Source organism: Tetrao urogallus (genome assembly GCF_951394365.1).
Source record: "Tetrao urogallus genome assembly, chromosome: 7".
Taxonomy (NCBI): domain Eukaryota; kingdom Metazoa; phylum Chordata; class Aves; order Galliformes; family Phasianidae; genus Tetrao; species Tetrao urogallus.
Genome location: NC_136820.1, coordinates 27117345 through 27134311, shown reverse-complemented (window position 1 = coordinate 27134311; position 16967 = coordinate 27117345). Strand labels below are relative to the sequence as shown.

Here is a 16967-nt window from a genome sequence, read left to right as displayed (position 1 = left end):
GTAACACAGCAATGGCCTTGGCTTCTCTCTCCTCCATTATCCACTGTTACTGAGAATCTCTCCCAGTCCTTTTAGTATTCTGCAAGACTTGCTTAAAACGAGCTAGTGTGACAACCATTCGTCCCACTAAATTCACATGCTGACAGGATGAGCTGTCTTTGACAGCTGCTGGAATGGGATCCCAGCTCTGGCCTCCAGCCTGAGAAGCTGTAGGCTCTGCCAGGGATCACATCCTCAAGAGATGCCATCTCACCCTGCTACTGCTAGAAATGGTACACACACACACTGACAAGCCAGCTGTAGCTGCTGCTGAGCTTGGTGCTTGTTTATCCCAAGGGCACAGCCGCATATTCATATTTTGCCATGGTTCTTCCCTCCTGTGCTCTCTCCCCATCCGTCCCTCTCACACACTCACTACAGAGATCTGAGTTGGCAGCCATGGACAGGCTAAGCACAGTGGCTCCTTCTGTCAAAGCTAAACCTGAAATCATGCAGGAACTTGTTTCATTCTGAAAAATTTTGTTTGGTAAGTACAGGCTCCTTTCTGAGCCGAAACAATAAACCGTGTCCCTTTGTTCTGTTTGGAAAGAGCTTCATATCTGTTTATAACAGCTTCCAAAGAGAACTTTCCAAAGACATCTGAGGAATGCTTCCAATTACAAATCATTGGTTCCTTCCCAAATTCACCCATGTGTTAGAACTATGTTAATATTTGTGCTGTCTTAATGGGAGTCCAAGTGAAGTTAGTAATTTTCCAAATACTCAGTTAAACTTTTTACTCTTTGATAAAGGAGAATGCCTGAAGATGACTGGAAAAGAAAAATAATCTTTCCCAGGAGGGAAGCAAAATTGGAAACTTAAACTATTTCTATCTAAACTATTTCTAAATATCTAAACTATTTCTAAAGACAGTGTATTTCAAGCTTCATATTACTAATAATATGAATTACTAATAAGACTGGTGTTAATCTTCTGCAGTCATGGTGCTACAGGTAATATGAAATGTATTAAAACAATTAATTGCTGTCAGAGATATTACTGACATTCAGAGGTAAAATTCTGCTTTCCAAAATAGCCTCCTTGTAGTTACCTTTTTTTTTGTTGAGCACTACTCAAATTCTACCTTCCTTCTCTGTTGGGATTTTTTTTCAAGATGCATTTAATATCAACTAGAGCAACAGAAAGAAAAATTTCATCTGAGCTTAACATTTTAACATTAAAACTAGACAATTTTGGGAATATAATTAAAAGTCTAACCCTTAGCAAAGAGATTTTTATGATTAGTGCTGCTATAAACAACTTCTTTACTTTTAAGACAGCAAGTACACACTGCAAGGAACAGAAAGAGTGTATTTCAGAGCCCTTAATACTATAATGTCTGAATGACAACAATTAAACTAAAAAGAAAAATAAGCTTTCAAATTTAATGATTTTCCTTTCAAAGTAAACAGTAGAAACAGCAATGTAAGCAAATACAGATATTTAACAGATATTACTGATATTTTACATTTCTAAGCTAGCTGTGCTACATTGTAACTATGTTACTGTATCAGGAAACTGTATTTTTCTGTCTCCTGGGAAGGATGTAACTTGCCAGATAAGCAAGGAAAGAATCTGTAAGTCATGAGAGAAGGAGCAGGAATAGTTTATTCTGGGACACATTTTCAGGAAAAAATGCAATAATGGATTTTGCATAAAAGTATTGCCCCAAGATATTTTTGAGGAAATAACTAATGGAATATCTACATTCAAACTTAACTGTTTCATTCCTCAGAAGTTTGAATACGCATCAGTTCTCATATTAAATGGTAGTTGAGGATCCTACTACGCATATGAAATTTTCCAGAGTGGCTTTCACTTTAACAGTGGCTTTTAAAGAATGTTGTCTGTCTTTCCAGTAAGGAATATCTCTCAGTTCCTGGAAATGTGTTTGTTTCTTTTCAGTAGCTCGTCTAAGAGTTTAAACGAGCAACCCCAATGTTATTTCTGAAATGAGAGCCATAAGAACACCTTGTAAGTGGCTATCTCAGCCACACAGGTCACATCCACTCCTTGATTTTATGCCCCAATTTTATAACGTGTAACCAAATCTGTTTGTGAATTGTCAACTTTTTTTTTTTTTTTTTGAATATTCAGTCCCTCCCTGATTTTCACAGTTGCCTTGAATACAAACAGTTACAGAACCTTATTTGTGCCACTGTACAGACATGCATTTTTAGGTTAAAAATTAGTTAAACAATTATTTTTGAGTAAATTAATGAAAAACTTGATAACAGGCATATGCATTTTGCAAATTCATTTCTGTAACACCAAGAATACTATGCAAAAGTGTATCTGTACATCTTACATTGCTGATCCTGATGAGGTACTTTCATTTTGCAAAAAAGCAGTAAAAGCTTAGAACTGAGAGTTCTGCTAAAGCAACATATGACATTAAAATTATTTATTAATTTAATGGCATTAAATTCATTCTTGGAACTCCCTTGTTTTCTAGAAAAATAAGGTGATTCTGTTTCCTTTTTAGAAAGGAAACCAAGATGCATGACATATTCCATGTTAAAATATTCACATTTTACCCTATAACCTTTTTTTTACTGCTTTTGAAAGGCACAGGTGTCTTCTATTAAGACCATAACCACATAGTATCAGTAGTAATAAATAAAAAATATATATATATATCAAATGCAGTAGTCAGGATGCTATTTTCCTGTATTAGCCAATGCAGTTAAGTGCTACGTGGAACATAAGTAACTAAATCACACAAAACAGGCTACTAGAAATGTTGGAAGAGAGATGAGATTCGATTTGGATAGTGTTTCTGAGCACTACAGCTTACAGCAGAGTACATCACATTCACAGAGCAAGTAGATGTTTTGTTTCCATCAGCAGAAAACATTAACTTTACCTACTGTGTCCCTTTACGAAAGCCTGTGCCTTCCTGTAATCAGCTCAATGTGATCTTTGAGAAGCACACCTTACAAAAGCAATTACTACTGATTTAATCAAGATACCATTTATTAATAAGCCATCTAACCTTCTGCTGTCAATCCAGGCAAGAATACAGGATATTACTAAAGCAGATACAAGCAGAGGTTTCTTCTTTGCTGACTTTCTATTTATTTCTCTTTCTTGTATTTTTAATCTTATAATCTTTCTTTTGGTGAGACAGTAGGGTTTTTTTTTGTTTGGTTGGTTGCTTTTTTTGTTTGAGAAATAATAGTTTTGTGTCATCCAGCAAAAAACATATCACAGGCTAGGGAACACAAAAATCTGAGTTTCTTATTCTGAGAACAAGAGTCAAATGTCTTCACAACAGATGGAGTGTTATAAACTGAAGCTCTACAATCTTAATTAATCAATTTGGTGTGTTAACTTTGAAAGAACTACTGAAGTTTTTTTTCCTCTGGGTCTTTTGTAATTTTCTTTACATGTTCTATACCTAGATGAGATGTACAGTATGCTTTGATGTATGTTTTTATTTCTTGTTACAATGCAGATAATATGTTGCAGTTGATGAAGCTGAAGTATGCCTTAAAGTGAATGACTCTCATCAGCCTTCTAAGAAGATACATTAAGTACAGCTGTGAAGAGTATTTTTTCCTGGTATTCTAAATTAGTATGAGGGACAAGACAATATAGACTTTGGCTGCAACAATTAAACATCTTTCTAGTGAAACACTGCCAACAGAAAACAGAAAGTAAACCAGATACCAAATAGAATTATCCTGGTCATTTTCTCAGGACACGCCTGGAGAACACAACCATGATGATTGTTTCAGAAGATCGGAGACAAAAAGTGAAACTGGTCAGTTTCCAACTCCTACCTATGAGCAAAATGCCTTCTCTGTTTGTTTTATTCTAAAATGATGATGTTTTTTTGCTGAGTGGCAGATTTTCTGCTAATGTACAAGTTCAACACTTGGTTAAACAGAAATGTATTTAGTCAGAGAGATTAATACTAATATAAGTAAAAAATGAGTTAATTATTTTTATTCTTATAGACATTGAGTTTAAATTTGTCATTTTAGACACTTTGGCATCTTTATGGAAAAAGTTGATTTGGTAATAAAGCTATTCAGCTATGTTTGAGATGTAATAACTGCAGAAATCCAAATAGAGAAAGCTTTTTAAAAATTTCCTTAATAGCAAAAAGAGTTTTTAGTTAATGCCTGCATTCTGTCAGGATAAATGTTCTTCAGTATGTTCCTACCTTCCTTCTTGAAAAGAAGCCAAAAGTAAGATGACATTGTTTGCTTTTATAAAAAAGAGATTATTAAAGTGAAGGGCCGATTTTGAAGTGCCACAGAAAGACTTCAGAGATTAAGGGTATGATTCAACTCTATATGAATACTCCTAAACTTAGATGTCTACTTGGAAGCAGGCTGTAAATTGGAAAGCAGGAATCCAAGCAGTGGGATTTGAAGATCTATTCAACTGTTCACCAACAATATGATAGAGCAGAATCAGATTGTGCAAGCAGTAAGAACTGCGTACTGAAAAGATTAGCCAGTATATTAAGAGAGAATAAAAAATGCAAATGAATAACAGAAGGAAATAAGGATGAAACTTCTTTCAAGTAATTTCTTGAACGTAGGTTTTGGATCCCATATTATGTTGCTTCGGACATGTCAAACTCAAGCAGACAAGTTAAAGTTGCAGTACTGTCAGTCCTCTCCTGCCGGCAGCTGCCAGAGCCAGCAGCATCTGGGCAGCACACAGACAACAGTGTCTCCAGCTGTGTCTGCCATCAGGCACTGCAAAGCAGGGAAGGGGTCTGGCACTGCTTAAGGAGGCTGGAGATGGACTGCAGATACGTGAGTGATCTGCAGACTTCACACAAGAGACCCAAAACATCTGTAGGCTGAGCTTGATCTGGAGTTTGTATCGCGAGGAGCTGAATCGCCCCTTTCAAAGCTCAACACGGCCCACCAACAATGAACATAAATGTTCAGTAGTGGTGTTCTGTTTTGTGTCATATTGAACTGCCTTCATCTCTGTCAAATCAGCAAAGTCAGATCAGTAAGAAGAGCATAAGAATTAGCATGGAAAGGCCATGGCTACAAGGAAGTGCACCAATAGCCTTATTTCTTTTACCCATGGCAACTATATATAACTGCTACTTCTCAGATACATTGTACTATGTGTCATGAAAACTAATTTTGAAAAAGCAACTGACCAATCTTTCTGCAAGGACAGAAAATATTGGAAAGTTCGCTATGTGTCTGAACCAAAAAAGACCTTGACCTTTAGTAGCTGAATGGGTGTTTATTAAGCTATAAACAACTACTGATTATCTGTACTGATCACTAAAAATTTTTTCACTCATTTGAAATAATTGAAATCTGCAATGCCAAAAGTTGACCTTGGCACTAGGTAGAGATAAGAGCGAAACTAAACATACATATGTTTTGTTTTGTTTTTCTCTATTATTTAGCTTTAAGTATAATGACTTGTGTATTAATTAGACTTCTCTGACAGTGTTTTTATTTTCATGGATGTCTGATCCTGGAAAAGCCTTGTCTATTAACCACAGCCAGAAGGTTGCTGAGTTGGAGGCTGACAAACAAGGAAACCTTCTTTTTCATAGTGAAAATCTGCAGCAAAGTGAAACAAAAGACCACAAATACGGAACCCAGGTAGGTGAATCATAGAGAGTGAGCTGCATGTATTTTACAGACAGGTAAGCATACGACGAGATTTTCAGGACAACAAACATACAACAAATACAATTTAGTATTTAACTAAGGTATCCAGTAGTATATTATCCTGGACTCATCAATGTGAAATGACAAATTAAAAAATTACTGTCATTTGCTCTGCTAAATTAAAGAGAGGCTTGACTTTTCCACCACATGGATGAATAGCTTCTTTCAGATCCACTGCCTTCTTTCTTTCCTCACTTCAGAAATATTCTGTACCAAATCTCCTAATCAAGCATTTTGTAAAAAGATGAAGAAACAAGAAGAAAGAAAAAGCACTTGTCAGAAGAAGAAAATCATGGTTAATGCCAGTATTCCAGACCTTTTACCATAAATACTTCCTACATCTGAGTTTATTTCTGTGGATCTTCAAATTAACTTGTTGCCTAAGAAACAAAATATGAATGCTGCATCTTTGTCAAATCGCTCTATGTGAATTTTGTTGCCTGTGGTAAAATATATTTGTCATTAGACTCTACATTTTCAAACTGATAAATAAAAGATCTTTCTGTACTGAATGATGTTAATAGCCGCCCCATGGGCAGGACAACTGTATTTAATTACATAATGCAATTTGCAAAAGGTTTGCAAATCAGAAGACTGCCTACATTAATTAGATATCCAATTGTTTTTGCTTCACAAGCTGTAGTCAATACCTCCACATGGTCTATTTTCAGTGTAACTAACCTTACATCCCTACTAATTTTAAAGTTCTCCTGAGCTTTTTTCCAGTATATAAGCAATACAAAAAAATGACTTTGAAAGCTCATTCTTAAGATTTTATAATTATGATCTAAAAATTCATTTTTTAAAATTCATTTAAATTTTTTTTTATTATTATTTTTAGATGCTCCTTGTGCATCTACTACTGTGCATCAACTAGATGAAGTATATTATGTATATTATGAGGTATATTGAGGCAAAAAGCACAGATACAGGTTGGGCAGAGAACGGCTTGAGAGCAGCCCTGAGGAGGATTTGGGAGTGCTTATTGATGAAAGATTCAACATAAGTCATGTGCGCCTGCAGCCCAGAAGGCCAACCATATCCTGGGTAGCATCAAGAGAAGTGTGACCAGCAGGCCAAAGGAGGCGATTCTGCCCTTCTACACTGCTCTTGTGGGATCCAGCCTGGAGAACTGTGTCCAGTTGTGGGGCCCCCAACACAAGAAGGACATGGAGCTGTTGGACCAGGTCCAAAGGAGGTCCTCAAAGATGATCAGTGGGCTGGAGCATCTCCCTTATGGGAATAGGCTGAGACAGATGGGGCTCTTCAGACTAGAGAAGACTCTGGGGAAACCTTATAGTGGCCTTCCAGTACCTGAAGGGGGTCTACAGAAAAGCTGGAGAGGGACTTTTTATAGGGGCATGTAGCAACAGGAGGAGGGGGAATGGTTTTAATGTGGAACAGGGTAGATTCAGACTAGATATTAGGAAGAAGTTCTTTATTGTGAGGGTGGTGAGACACTGGAACAGGTTGCCCAGTGAGGTTGTGAATGTCCCCTTCCTGGAAGCATTCAAGGCCAGGCTGGATGGGGCTCTGAGCAACCTGGTCTAGTGAGAGGTGTCCCTGCCTGTAGCAGGGGGGTCAGAACCAGATGATCTTGAGGCTCTCTTCCAACTCAAAAAACTATGATTCTATAATATTATTGCTATGCAAGGAACACTACTAAAACTATTACTGATAAAAAAAGGATAGTACAGTATTAAGATTCCACACAGACTTCCTGTATCCTCTCTTCTTATATAAAATCTACGCATATAAAACCACATCTTACCTTGTTTCCTTGAATGCCTTTCAGGCCTGGCTCACCTGGAGGTCCACTGATGCCCTATACAAAAGTCAAAGAATAGAATGAGTTTTCTTTGGAGGTGCATATAATTTTTCTCTTGAGTTTGGTCTGAACTGCATACAGTAAAATGTAGCATAATGCAAAGCTCTGAAGGACAAGCAACTTCTGCCTCATATCCTGCTAAGTGCCCAGCATACCAATACCGTACTCTTAATATTCAATAAGCAGTGCTGGCAGAAAAGGTATTTTACTACCCCATATAAATTTCATCTTTTTTATCTAAAGCTTTCCTTTTGTCTCCTGTTCCTGACTTCAGATCTGAATAATTTTCATATTATTTCTTCTGCCCAAGAAAATAAAATAAGCCACCACTCCCCACACTTTAGCTCTGTTTGTAAAAATCAGTTCTTCTAAATCACTCTCTAGCTGATGAGCTGAGATTAATTTTAATTCCCTGACATTACTATAACAGTTGTTGACATTACTATAGCTGTTGTGTCCCCTCACACAATGAAATTGTTAATGGCTCTGTAGGAGCAATGACATATGAGCAGGCCACTTGGAGACAGGTTAGAAACTTACAGAAAATAATGTTTTTTCTTCTATTTGGTATTTTTTACTTCCCTTACCTGAGGTCCCCGAGGTCCTCTAGGGCCAAAAGGACCTTCCAAACCCTATGGAAAGAGAAATTTCAATTATCATATTAAGAAGAAATTGCGATTACCAAATTCAAAACAAACTACAGCATATCTCCGTTCAAGTATTTTCTAGTAAGTCTGTTCATTCTTCACAGTACTGCTGTTTTCCTTCTGTACTCAGTAACTGTTAATTCAATTTTCAATATATGGCTAAAATACTTCTCTTTTAGAACAAACATTGTGGATGGCTACTTAATATCATGAATGACTATTTGGTTAATTGGTTGTTCTTTGCCATTGGTCCTGAAATTCAAGTTCAAGTCATATGTCAGATACGGAATTCTTAGAAAACATTATGGTGCTAATACCAGAATAACTTCAGCTAATTAGTCTCAGTAGCTCAAACTGTAGGAAGGTAGAATCACACTAATAGTTTGCAAAAATCATGTTAAGATGCCATATTTTATTATTCCATTAGCTCTTATTTCTCCATGGAAAGAGTCCTTATCAGAAACTGCTAGTGCAGATTGCTCACAAATCTTTCACAAATTCTTTGCAGTTCAAAACTCCATTTTGCAATATTGAAGTTATTCTTTGCCATATCTGCTCTGTTTCTGATGATTTTGTTCAGCAGAGATTACTTTCATTAAAAAAAAATATATAATAATTTACCTTTCAGAATGTGAAGCTGGGAATCATGGAAATGGAAATTTACTCCACTAAATACATCAATTCTTGATCCTCTACAGATGTCAAATTTCCTTTCATCGCTGTCCTCAACAGAAACGAATCAAGAACATTTCCAGCAACACTGACATATGGTTTCTACATCTATTTGGCTGATTCGATTATGTTCTATGCCAGCTTCTCAACAACTGCCTTTGATTTTAGTAGGCACTTCACATAACCTCAGGCTATTTCTTACATATTGCATGGATAAAGAAGCTAAGAAGTAATGACTTCTTTTTATTCCTCAGAGAGTTGCCACTCTTTCACATTCTTTAATGGTATGTCAGTCTTTTCTGGCTCAGTTGCTGGCAGTTTCTTAAAAGATACACATGATCTTTTATTTTTTATTTTAATACTCCTTTTTATTTGTGACAAATACTTCTGCATTAAATATTTCCTAATTTCTGTACCTGTAATTCATCACTACAGAGCACATGACTGAAATCACAAACATTTCAATTTGATCTTTGACAGAGATAAGCATAATGCAGATGTTAAATTGAAGAAATGTTTTGACTGAATGATCACCTGTACTGTAGCTGGTATCTAATCATAAATGAGCAGTTTACCTGAGCCCAACATATACAATTATCTCTACCAGGACTGCACTGTCCTTTCATCTTTCAGATTATAAAATCCAGATGAAAACCACATACAACTGTATGACTTTTACACTTCAGATTAAAAGAAGAGGAACAGATAGATGTGTGAGTACATATCAGCACAGATGGGCTAGCGGACGTCTTCTTTAAGTTGTTAAAGAACTTAACAGGTTAAGGTTGTATAAGAACCTGTTTCCACTGTAATATAACTTCATATATTTGAGTTAGAATGTATATTTTAAAAAATTCTGATTAATCCTGTTACAACACCACAGTCTTTTGTAAACAGCACCTGGCATCAGTTAGGATAGCCTTCAAATTGAGTATTCAATTACTTTTCTTCTGCAAAATGGAAAAAAGAATAAAGTGAACTGGGTGCTTGTTTCTATGAATAATATTTTTACAGCAAATAAATATCTAATACCAGAGAATTAAAAGAGGGTCAATTTTTACAGTAATCTGTACAAGCTTTTTTACAAATAGGCCCTGTATTTTTCAGTGTGCAGCAGTTGAAATAAAAGCTGTACTTACTCTTTCCCCTTTTACTCCTGGGGATCCACATTCTCCTCTTTCACCCTTTATAAGAAATCAATATGTTAAGATCTAAACAAGATGTCTTGATTACATTAGATGCACTTAAAACTGTGCAAGCAGTGCAATAGCAGAAGAGGCTCAGCAGATTTTGAGGACTTGAGAGCTGCAGCATTAGGCACGATCTGCAGAAGATATGGTGGGCCCTACTCAGAATGCATACTTTTTGTCTCTGAAAACACCTACAAAATATGCAACCTATATAGTAAGAGGATAACATATTTAATATCTTGAAAGTTTTGTCGTATTTTTCCACTTTGCTGTGCTGCCTCCAAAGATCCTGTTTCTCTCTATATTCCAGTTTCATTATTGTGATGTCCACTGTTTTTCAGAATAATAATTGTGAGATTGTATAAACAAAATGAAGAATTACTAGAGAAAATTGGATAATCTCTGTTTCTTTAGTGGTTATGATGGCCAAGTTAGTCTATTTCAGCTCTAGAATCTGACAAGATCCTGAATAATACTTTTTTTTTTTTCTTTTTTTTTCCCCTCTCTGTTTGAAGAGCCTCCCTTGGGATTTGTTTTGGGCGAGCACTAACTGTGTCAAATAATAGTTAGTTTAAGTCAGCTTCCTTCTGTCAAGTTTTTTAAAAGCCAATTAATTACAAATCTACTTGTGTTTGCAACACATAATTTCAAATTCTTTCTATTTAACCTGTATTCAGCACTCACCTTTCTTCTTTCCAGCAGCTTTTTCACAGGTCTTTGGCATTTTTTAAAAATATTTAGATTATATTTTTTATCTTGTACTTTTTTGTTTTTTATTCCAACAAACAAGTCTGCCAACTCACATAAATTACGTACATTTTTGCTTTACTTTTAGGGATTGCTCTGGGAGCTCTCATGACAAACAGGCAAGACAGGCTCTTCTTTCCGTTCTTTCACTCATCAATGAGTGATAATTTATTTTTACCGCTCATCCATTCTATAAAAATCTTACCTTCTCACCCTTATAGCCAGGAGCTCCCTGTTTGAAAACAAAAAAAGAAAAAAAGAAAGAATGGAAAAGGGAGGGGAGGATCATAAAAGAAAATGCAAAGGCAAACACGCTGTAAATTTGCACAGGAAACAAAACCAGTAGCTAATTATGATTAAGATTTCTCTGGTATCATTTAATTTGTAATTATCTCCAAATTTAGAAATGTGCATTATGTGGTTATGATATTGCTGTAAATATGTCAATCAGATTGCCTGACTTTTAGCAGATATACATTACGTTTAAACAAGATTTTTAAATTGAATTGATCTTATGTGTGGAGTAATGTTAATTTTTCTACTTGGAATGAACAAGAATTCAAGCTAAGAAATACTAGATTTCAGAATTCATTGTAGAACTACTTAAATGTTGTTAGCGATGACATCTTCAACTCTGTCTTCTCAGAAGTACAATGCAGGTCAATACAAAATCATGTAGCCTCAAAAGTTTGTTTTGTCAGTGGCAATCCCAACTCTACACTTATGCACACGAGTAGAATTAAGCAATTTTTAATGTGTTCATCTCAGCACAGATGCTTCTCTAAGCCAGAGTCTAGCTTAGGTGCTCTAAATAATTAAATAAATTGGATTTGTGAAAAAATGGAAAAGGTATTTTCAATTCAGTGGAAATAAACTTGGATATCCTTAGGATCTGGAAGATAATCTGAAAAAAAACAAATATGAGTTAGCCCTGTAGTACTCACGTACCTCTTCACCTTTTTCTCCATGGTCTCCTTTTTGAGAGTCACCCTGTTGGAATCAAAGGAACATAACTGAAATAGGCATTGTTCTTTTATTTCTTACTACTACAGTAGAACCTAGAACACTATTCAAGGACTAAAAATTGCCTTTTCTATTTAGAAATATCAGCACTTCCTCACACAATTATGAACACAATATTCTCAAAAATTAATATAGAAAGCTCAACTACTGTTATTAAATGACAGAAACCTCAATCATTAGAGCAAACTGCTCCATACAAGAGATTTGTCTGTTGTTAGAAAGTTCTGTGGAGCTCAACAAGCCATCAGACAGATCCAGAGATCTCTGCTGCTAGAGAAACAATTGAATGACTAGCAGTTTTAACACAGTCTTCTTTTAACAGCTGACTATTAAAGCAGCTAACTGTAAACGTCTCATAGCAAAAGTCAGTTTTTAAACCACACTTTAACATATCTCCTTTGCTATTTTTACCTCTATAGTTTGGACAAAAATAGATAGAAATGTGCCTATATTTTTTAAAAACTCTCTCAACCTTGTTTCCTTTTGGTCCTGGTTCACCTCTTTCCCCTTTGTCTCCAGCATCACCCTGAAATAAAGCAGGAGAATGTTAATACAGTGGTCAGGATAAAATTTCCAGTTCCTTGGAGGCTACAAATTTGGTGCTGGCAAAATTATTTTGGAATAAGCCAAATTCATTGGCTTATTAAAGGGATAAATTCACACAGAATCAGGTATGGCACACGTGACACAACTTCCATACATTTAGAATCATAGAATATTCCAAGTTGGAAGGAATCCATAAGGATCATCTAGTCCAACTCCTGGCTCCACAGAGGACCACAAAAAAAAAAAAAAAAAAAAAAAAAAAAAAAAAAAAAAAAAAAAAAAAAAAAAAAAAAAAAATCAAACTCTATGCCTGAGAGCACTGCCCAAATGCTATTGAACTCTGGTTCTTGGGACCATGCCCACCACCCTCTGGTGCAGATCCTTTCCCTGACCCCCAGCTGCCCCTCACACAGATCCATGCTGTACCCTCGGGCCCTGCTGCTGTCACACAGAGCAGAGCTCAGCGCTGCCCTTTCACTCCCTTGAGGAGCTGCAGCCGCCATGAGGGCTCCCCTCAGCTCCTCTTCTCTGGGCTCAGCAAAAACCAAGTGAACTCAATCACTCCTCATATGTCTTCTTTTCTAAACCCTTCACCATCTCTGTACCCCTCCTTTGGACATTCTCTAATAGTTTCACGTCCTTTTTGTGCTTTGGTGCCCCAAACTTCACACAGTACTTGATGTGAGGCCACAGTGCAGCGGAGAGCAGGACGATCACTTTCCTTACCTGGTGGCAGCGCTGGACCTGATACCCCCAGGGTATGGTTGGCCCTTTTGGCTGCCAGGGCACACTGCTGGCTGACATACAACTTGCTGTTAAACAAGACCCCCAGATTCCTTTCTCTGGGGCTGTTGTCCAGTGTCTCATCCCCTGTCTACATAGCAAGGGCTGCCCCATCCTAGGTGCACAATTTGGCACTTGCTCTTGTTAGTCTTTGGGTGGTTGGTGATTGCCCAGCTCTTTAATTAGCCCAGATCTCACTGTAAGGCCTCCCCACCCTCGACAGAGTTAGTATCATCGTCAAACTTGTTCAGAGCAACTTCTAGTCCTACATTGAAGTTATTTACAAAAATATTAAAGAGAAGTGGCCCTAAAATGAAGCCCTTAAGTGTTTGATCAGTTGCTCTTTGTGTAGAGAGAAAGGCAAAACCCTTCATATGTACCTTGTCTGTCTCTGGGAGAGCTATTAAAGATACAAAAACGTTCAGAGGTCACACACTCTGTTCTTTGCCTGGGCCAAGAAGCTGTTATGTTCTGAAGTGTTACAAGAGAGTGGTAGAGGAAGAGTTTTAGAACTTTCTTCACATAAGCCAGCATTTTCTGGTAGAAATAAATCTTTGTCTAACAGACCTTTGCTTCCATATTGCAGGTTTCTAGGATAACTTTTTGAGTTTCAAAATAATGCACCTTTTTAACCGTGGTGTTTATCTAGTAATATAAAGATATGTCCATGACAGCATGTGAGTACAGACATCTTTTTGTTTGAGCTCTGAAAATGGCAGCAGCCTTTCCAGAGATGTCAGTGACATACTATGATACCCCACTTCTGTTTTACCATGTATGCACAGAAAATACCTTGATTTATAAACACATTAACCAATTATAATATAGTGCAACACTGATCACAATGATTAAAATGCAAATTCTCAAAGTTTTTCACATGAATGCATACTTACAGGATCACCTTTGTCTCCTTTTATTCCCATTTCACAGACACAGTTCTTCTGCATACACTAAAGGGTTATTAGAAACATTATGTAAACATTTTCAAATGTATTATTTCAGATTTCTTAAGTAAAAACTCTGCTTTTGCCTGCTGACATGAGAAAACATTAGAAAACATAAAATACATGGTATATTAATAAATATTTCTTTTAGAATCAACATTACAGTTCAGTATAGCCTAACCAAAATCAGTTATTTGAATTCCAAACTTCATTTATAACACAAATCAGTTACTGATGTAATTACAAATATTTAAAGCTGCATATACACACTGTAAAGTACTGTGAAACTTTATGTTTTTTGGGTAATTCTGACATTGCTGTTTTTTTTTTTTTTTTTTAGTGAGACAACTAATGAACTTTCACATACTGTAGTGTTTCTATTCTGATTCAGAAGGAAAAGTTTTTTATGCTACCAATGCTACCAAATGGAAGTTGAAGATTTATCAGGAAGAGGGTGGAAGAAGCTATACACAGGAAAGGAAGGGTGATTCATTCTGCAACGCTGTTGCTTTACAAGAGAAACAGATATCAGGAGGAAAAGATACCATCTAGCATTAATAAGAGTAACCAAGAGTAAGAGGAGTAAAACTCAAAACCTACTTTCTTCCGAAGTAAGGCTTCCTGTAGGAAAAACAAAACAAAACAAAACAAAATGTATTATTTCTGCATAGAACTCATTTACCAGTGTACTAATTTAAATATTTTCCCTCTCTGGTTTACAGAATTCCCAAGGTAAATGAAAAAGAATATGAACACCTTCATCTGTCACCATTGGTAAGAACACTAGTCTATGAAACTAGTCACATTGAAACGATTCTTCTCTATGAGAAGGGGGGGTGCTCCACATGCCCTATAATGACCAGAAAGTAACTAGACAAGTAAAGAGACAATACTAAAAATCAAAGGTAAGAAGGGGAATATGAAAGATTGAGGAAAGGCCTTACTGTGGAAGCTTTTGCTAAAATAATACATAGAGGAAGGTCTCAATGTTTTATCAGTGTTACGCATGATAGCACCAGTAAACTGTTAAAGTTTTACCATATGCTCAGAGACACACTCCTTGTGCTGGGGAATACCCTGTCCCTTCACTGCTGTGCTATCCTTATTCAAGCACACAAATCCTTGGAAAGTGGCTGGAAAGAAGCAGCCAACTTGATCCTGACTCTTGGTTTACCACAGAGACATGAATTACAAAAATACTCCTTGCAACAGCACCATTCCCTGAGATCTCTTCGATGAATTTTTGATTTGCAAATACATCAATTCATACGGGCAAAATATACACCTGTAACGGGAGAAATATTTTAGAAGTGTCTCTTGTACCTCACTGCAAATCTCTGCACTGCCTTCAGGACTAACCTGACAAAGTTAAAGGAAATTGGCCATGGATAGATGTGGGACCATATTACATCAGCGTTACTCACCAATTCCAGTGCTACATCAACTATCAGGTTCTCATCATCCAGGCATAAGACATGTTTAAAGGATGAATCACCAGATATCAAGCGCAATTTTTCTTCCTTTACATTTTTCTTGGAAAGGCCGATGGTAAAAAAGTGTATTCCAAGACTCCTTGCAGCAGTGGCTATGGCCTGGACATCTGGGCTGTTTGGATGATCGACACCATCAGTCATCAGAAAAGCCACTTTTATACTTCTCTCCCGACCTTCATTTTGGAACAGCTGAGTGGCATTGGAAATTGCATAATAGGAGTAGGTGCCTTGGCCAATGTAGACCAGAGCCCTGATTTTCTCTTTAAAATTCTGCACATTTTTCCATGCAAAAAAAGGATGATCAATGTTGACTGTGCTGCTGAACTGCATGCCTGCTAGTTTGACGTTGTACTTCTGAGATTTAACTGGCTTCATCTGGAAAATGTTGTCAGTTAAGCTTAGAACAAAATTCTTCTGTAAACCAAACAACTGATTTTTGGCACTCTCAGAACTGTCCACGATAAAGACTATATCAACGAGACACAAATCACCTGCAGGGGAACAAGGAAGTTAAATCTATGAATGATGGGCACATTTACATTACAGATTCTCTGCAACAATCCCAATCTTCAAACCATTCCCCCAAAATTCCTGTCTTTTCAGTATTGTTCTGAAGAGAATTTCATTGTGAATGCCAATAAATTCTATTAAAGTCCAGTATTTAAATTTAATTTACTTTAATTTATATCAGAATTATTAAAGACAATCTGCAGACAAACACTTTCAAAGTAAGTTCTTAATGGGATTGGTTCAGAATTTTAATTGGTTTTGCACACAAACTACAAATTTTCCACGTGCAATTTCAAAATGAAAAATAGGTGCCTTATCATTTAAAAGAGAAACATTGAAATGTCGATTGAAATAATAGGGCAAATTGTAATGCCTAGCCAAGAAAATGCAGGACACAGCTCACCATTTGTGGTTATCAGTAATCAAAATAAATTACATTTATGAATGTATTCATATTTATTCTTAAAACATGAGGACACATGCAGTATGGTCAACTCAGATATTTAGGAAAAGGTTTCACCTTCATCACTTTGCACAACAGAATAAGACTTTTTCCCTTTCTTTTTATCTTGTCCTTCTGCTATCTGTTTTGTTGCCACAGCCAGAAGAAGAAAGCAAAAGAAAGAATGTTTTTTCCTCATAATGACGTTTATCCCAAATTAGATGACTTTTGCTTCCTGTTAAAAGAAAAAAATAATCTGTGAACACTTCATGAGTAAATACAAATAAGCAAACAGAGATATTTACAGACAGAATACACGTTTGTGGGAAGCACAATTCTAGAGGCAACTTCTTAAAAACACTTATAAAAAGTAATCACATCACGTAGGTGGTTTAAGCATAGCAGCCAGTGCAATCCCAACTGGAGCTCCAGTTTAT

General features: G+C 36.4%; 1 protein-coding gene across 1 annotated transcript in view; it reads right to left on the bottom strand.

Moving 5' to 3' along the window:
• COL28A1 (collagen type XXVIII alpha 1 chain) overlaps positions 1–16729 on the bottom strand; it is a gene marked incomplete at both ends in the record, with an annotated part of 55719 nt that extends 38990 nt beyond the window's left edge. Inside the window, 10 exons of the mRNA XM_079538299.1 lie at positions 7477–7530; positions 8121–8165; positions 9992–10036; positions 10995–11021; positions 11738–11779; positions 12285–12338; positions 14035–14091; positions 14686–14706; positions 15510–16069; positions 16609–16729. Of these exons, the coding sequence (XP_079394425.1) occupies positions 7477–7530; positions 8121–8165; positions 9992–10036; positions 10995–11021; positions 11738–11779; positions 12285–12338; positions 14035–14091; positions 14686–14706; positions 15510–16069; positions 16609–16729 (1026 nt within the window). The remainder of the gene's footprint in view (positions 1–7476; positions 7531–8120; positions 8166–9991; positions 10037–10994; positions 11022–11737; positions 11780–12284; positions 12339–14034; positions 14092–14685; positions 14707–15509; positions 16070–16608) is intronic.
• Between the last annotated feature and the right edge of the window lie 238 nt (positions 16730–16967).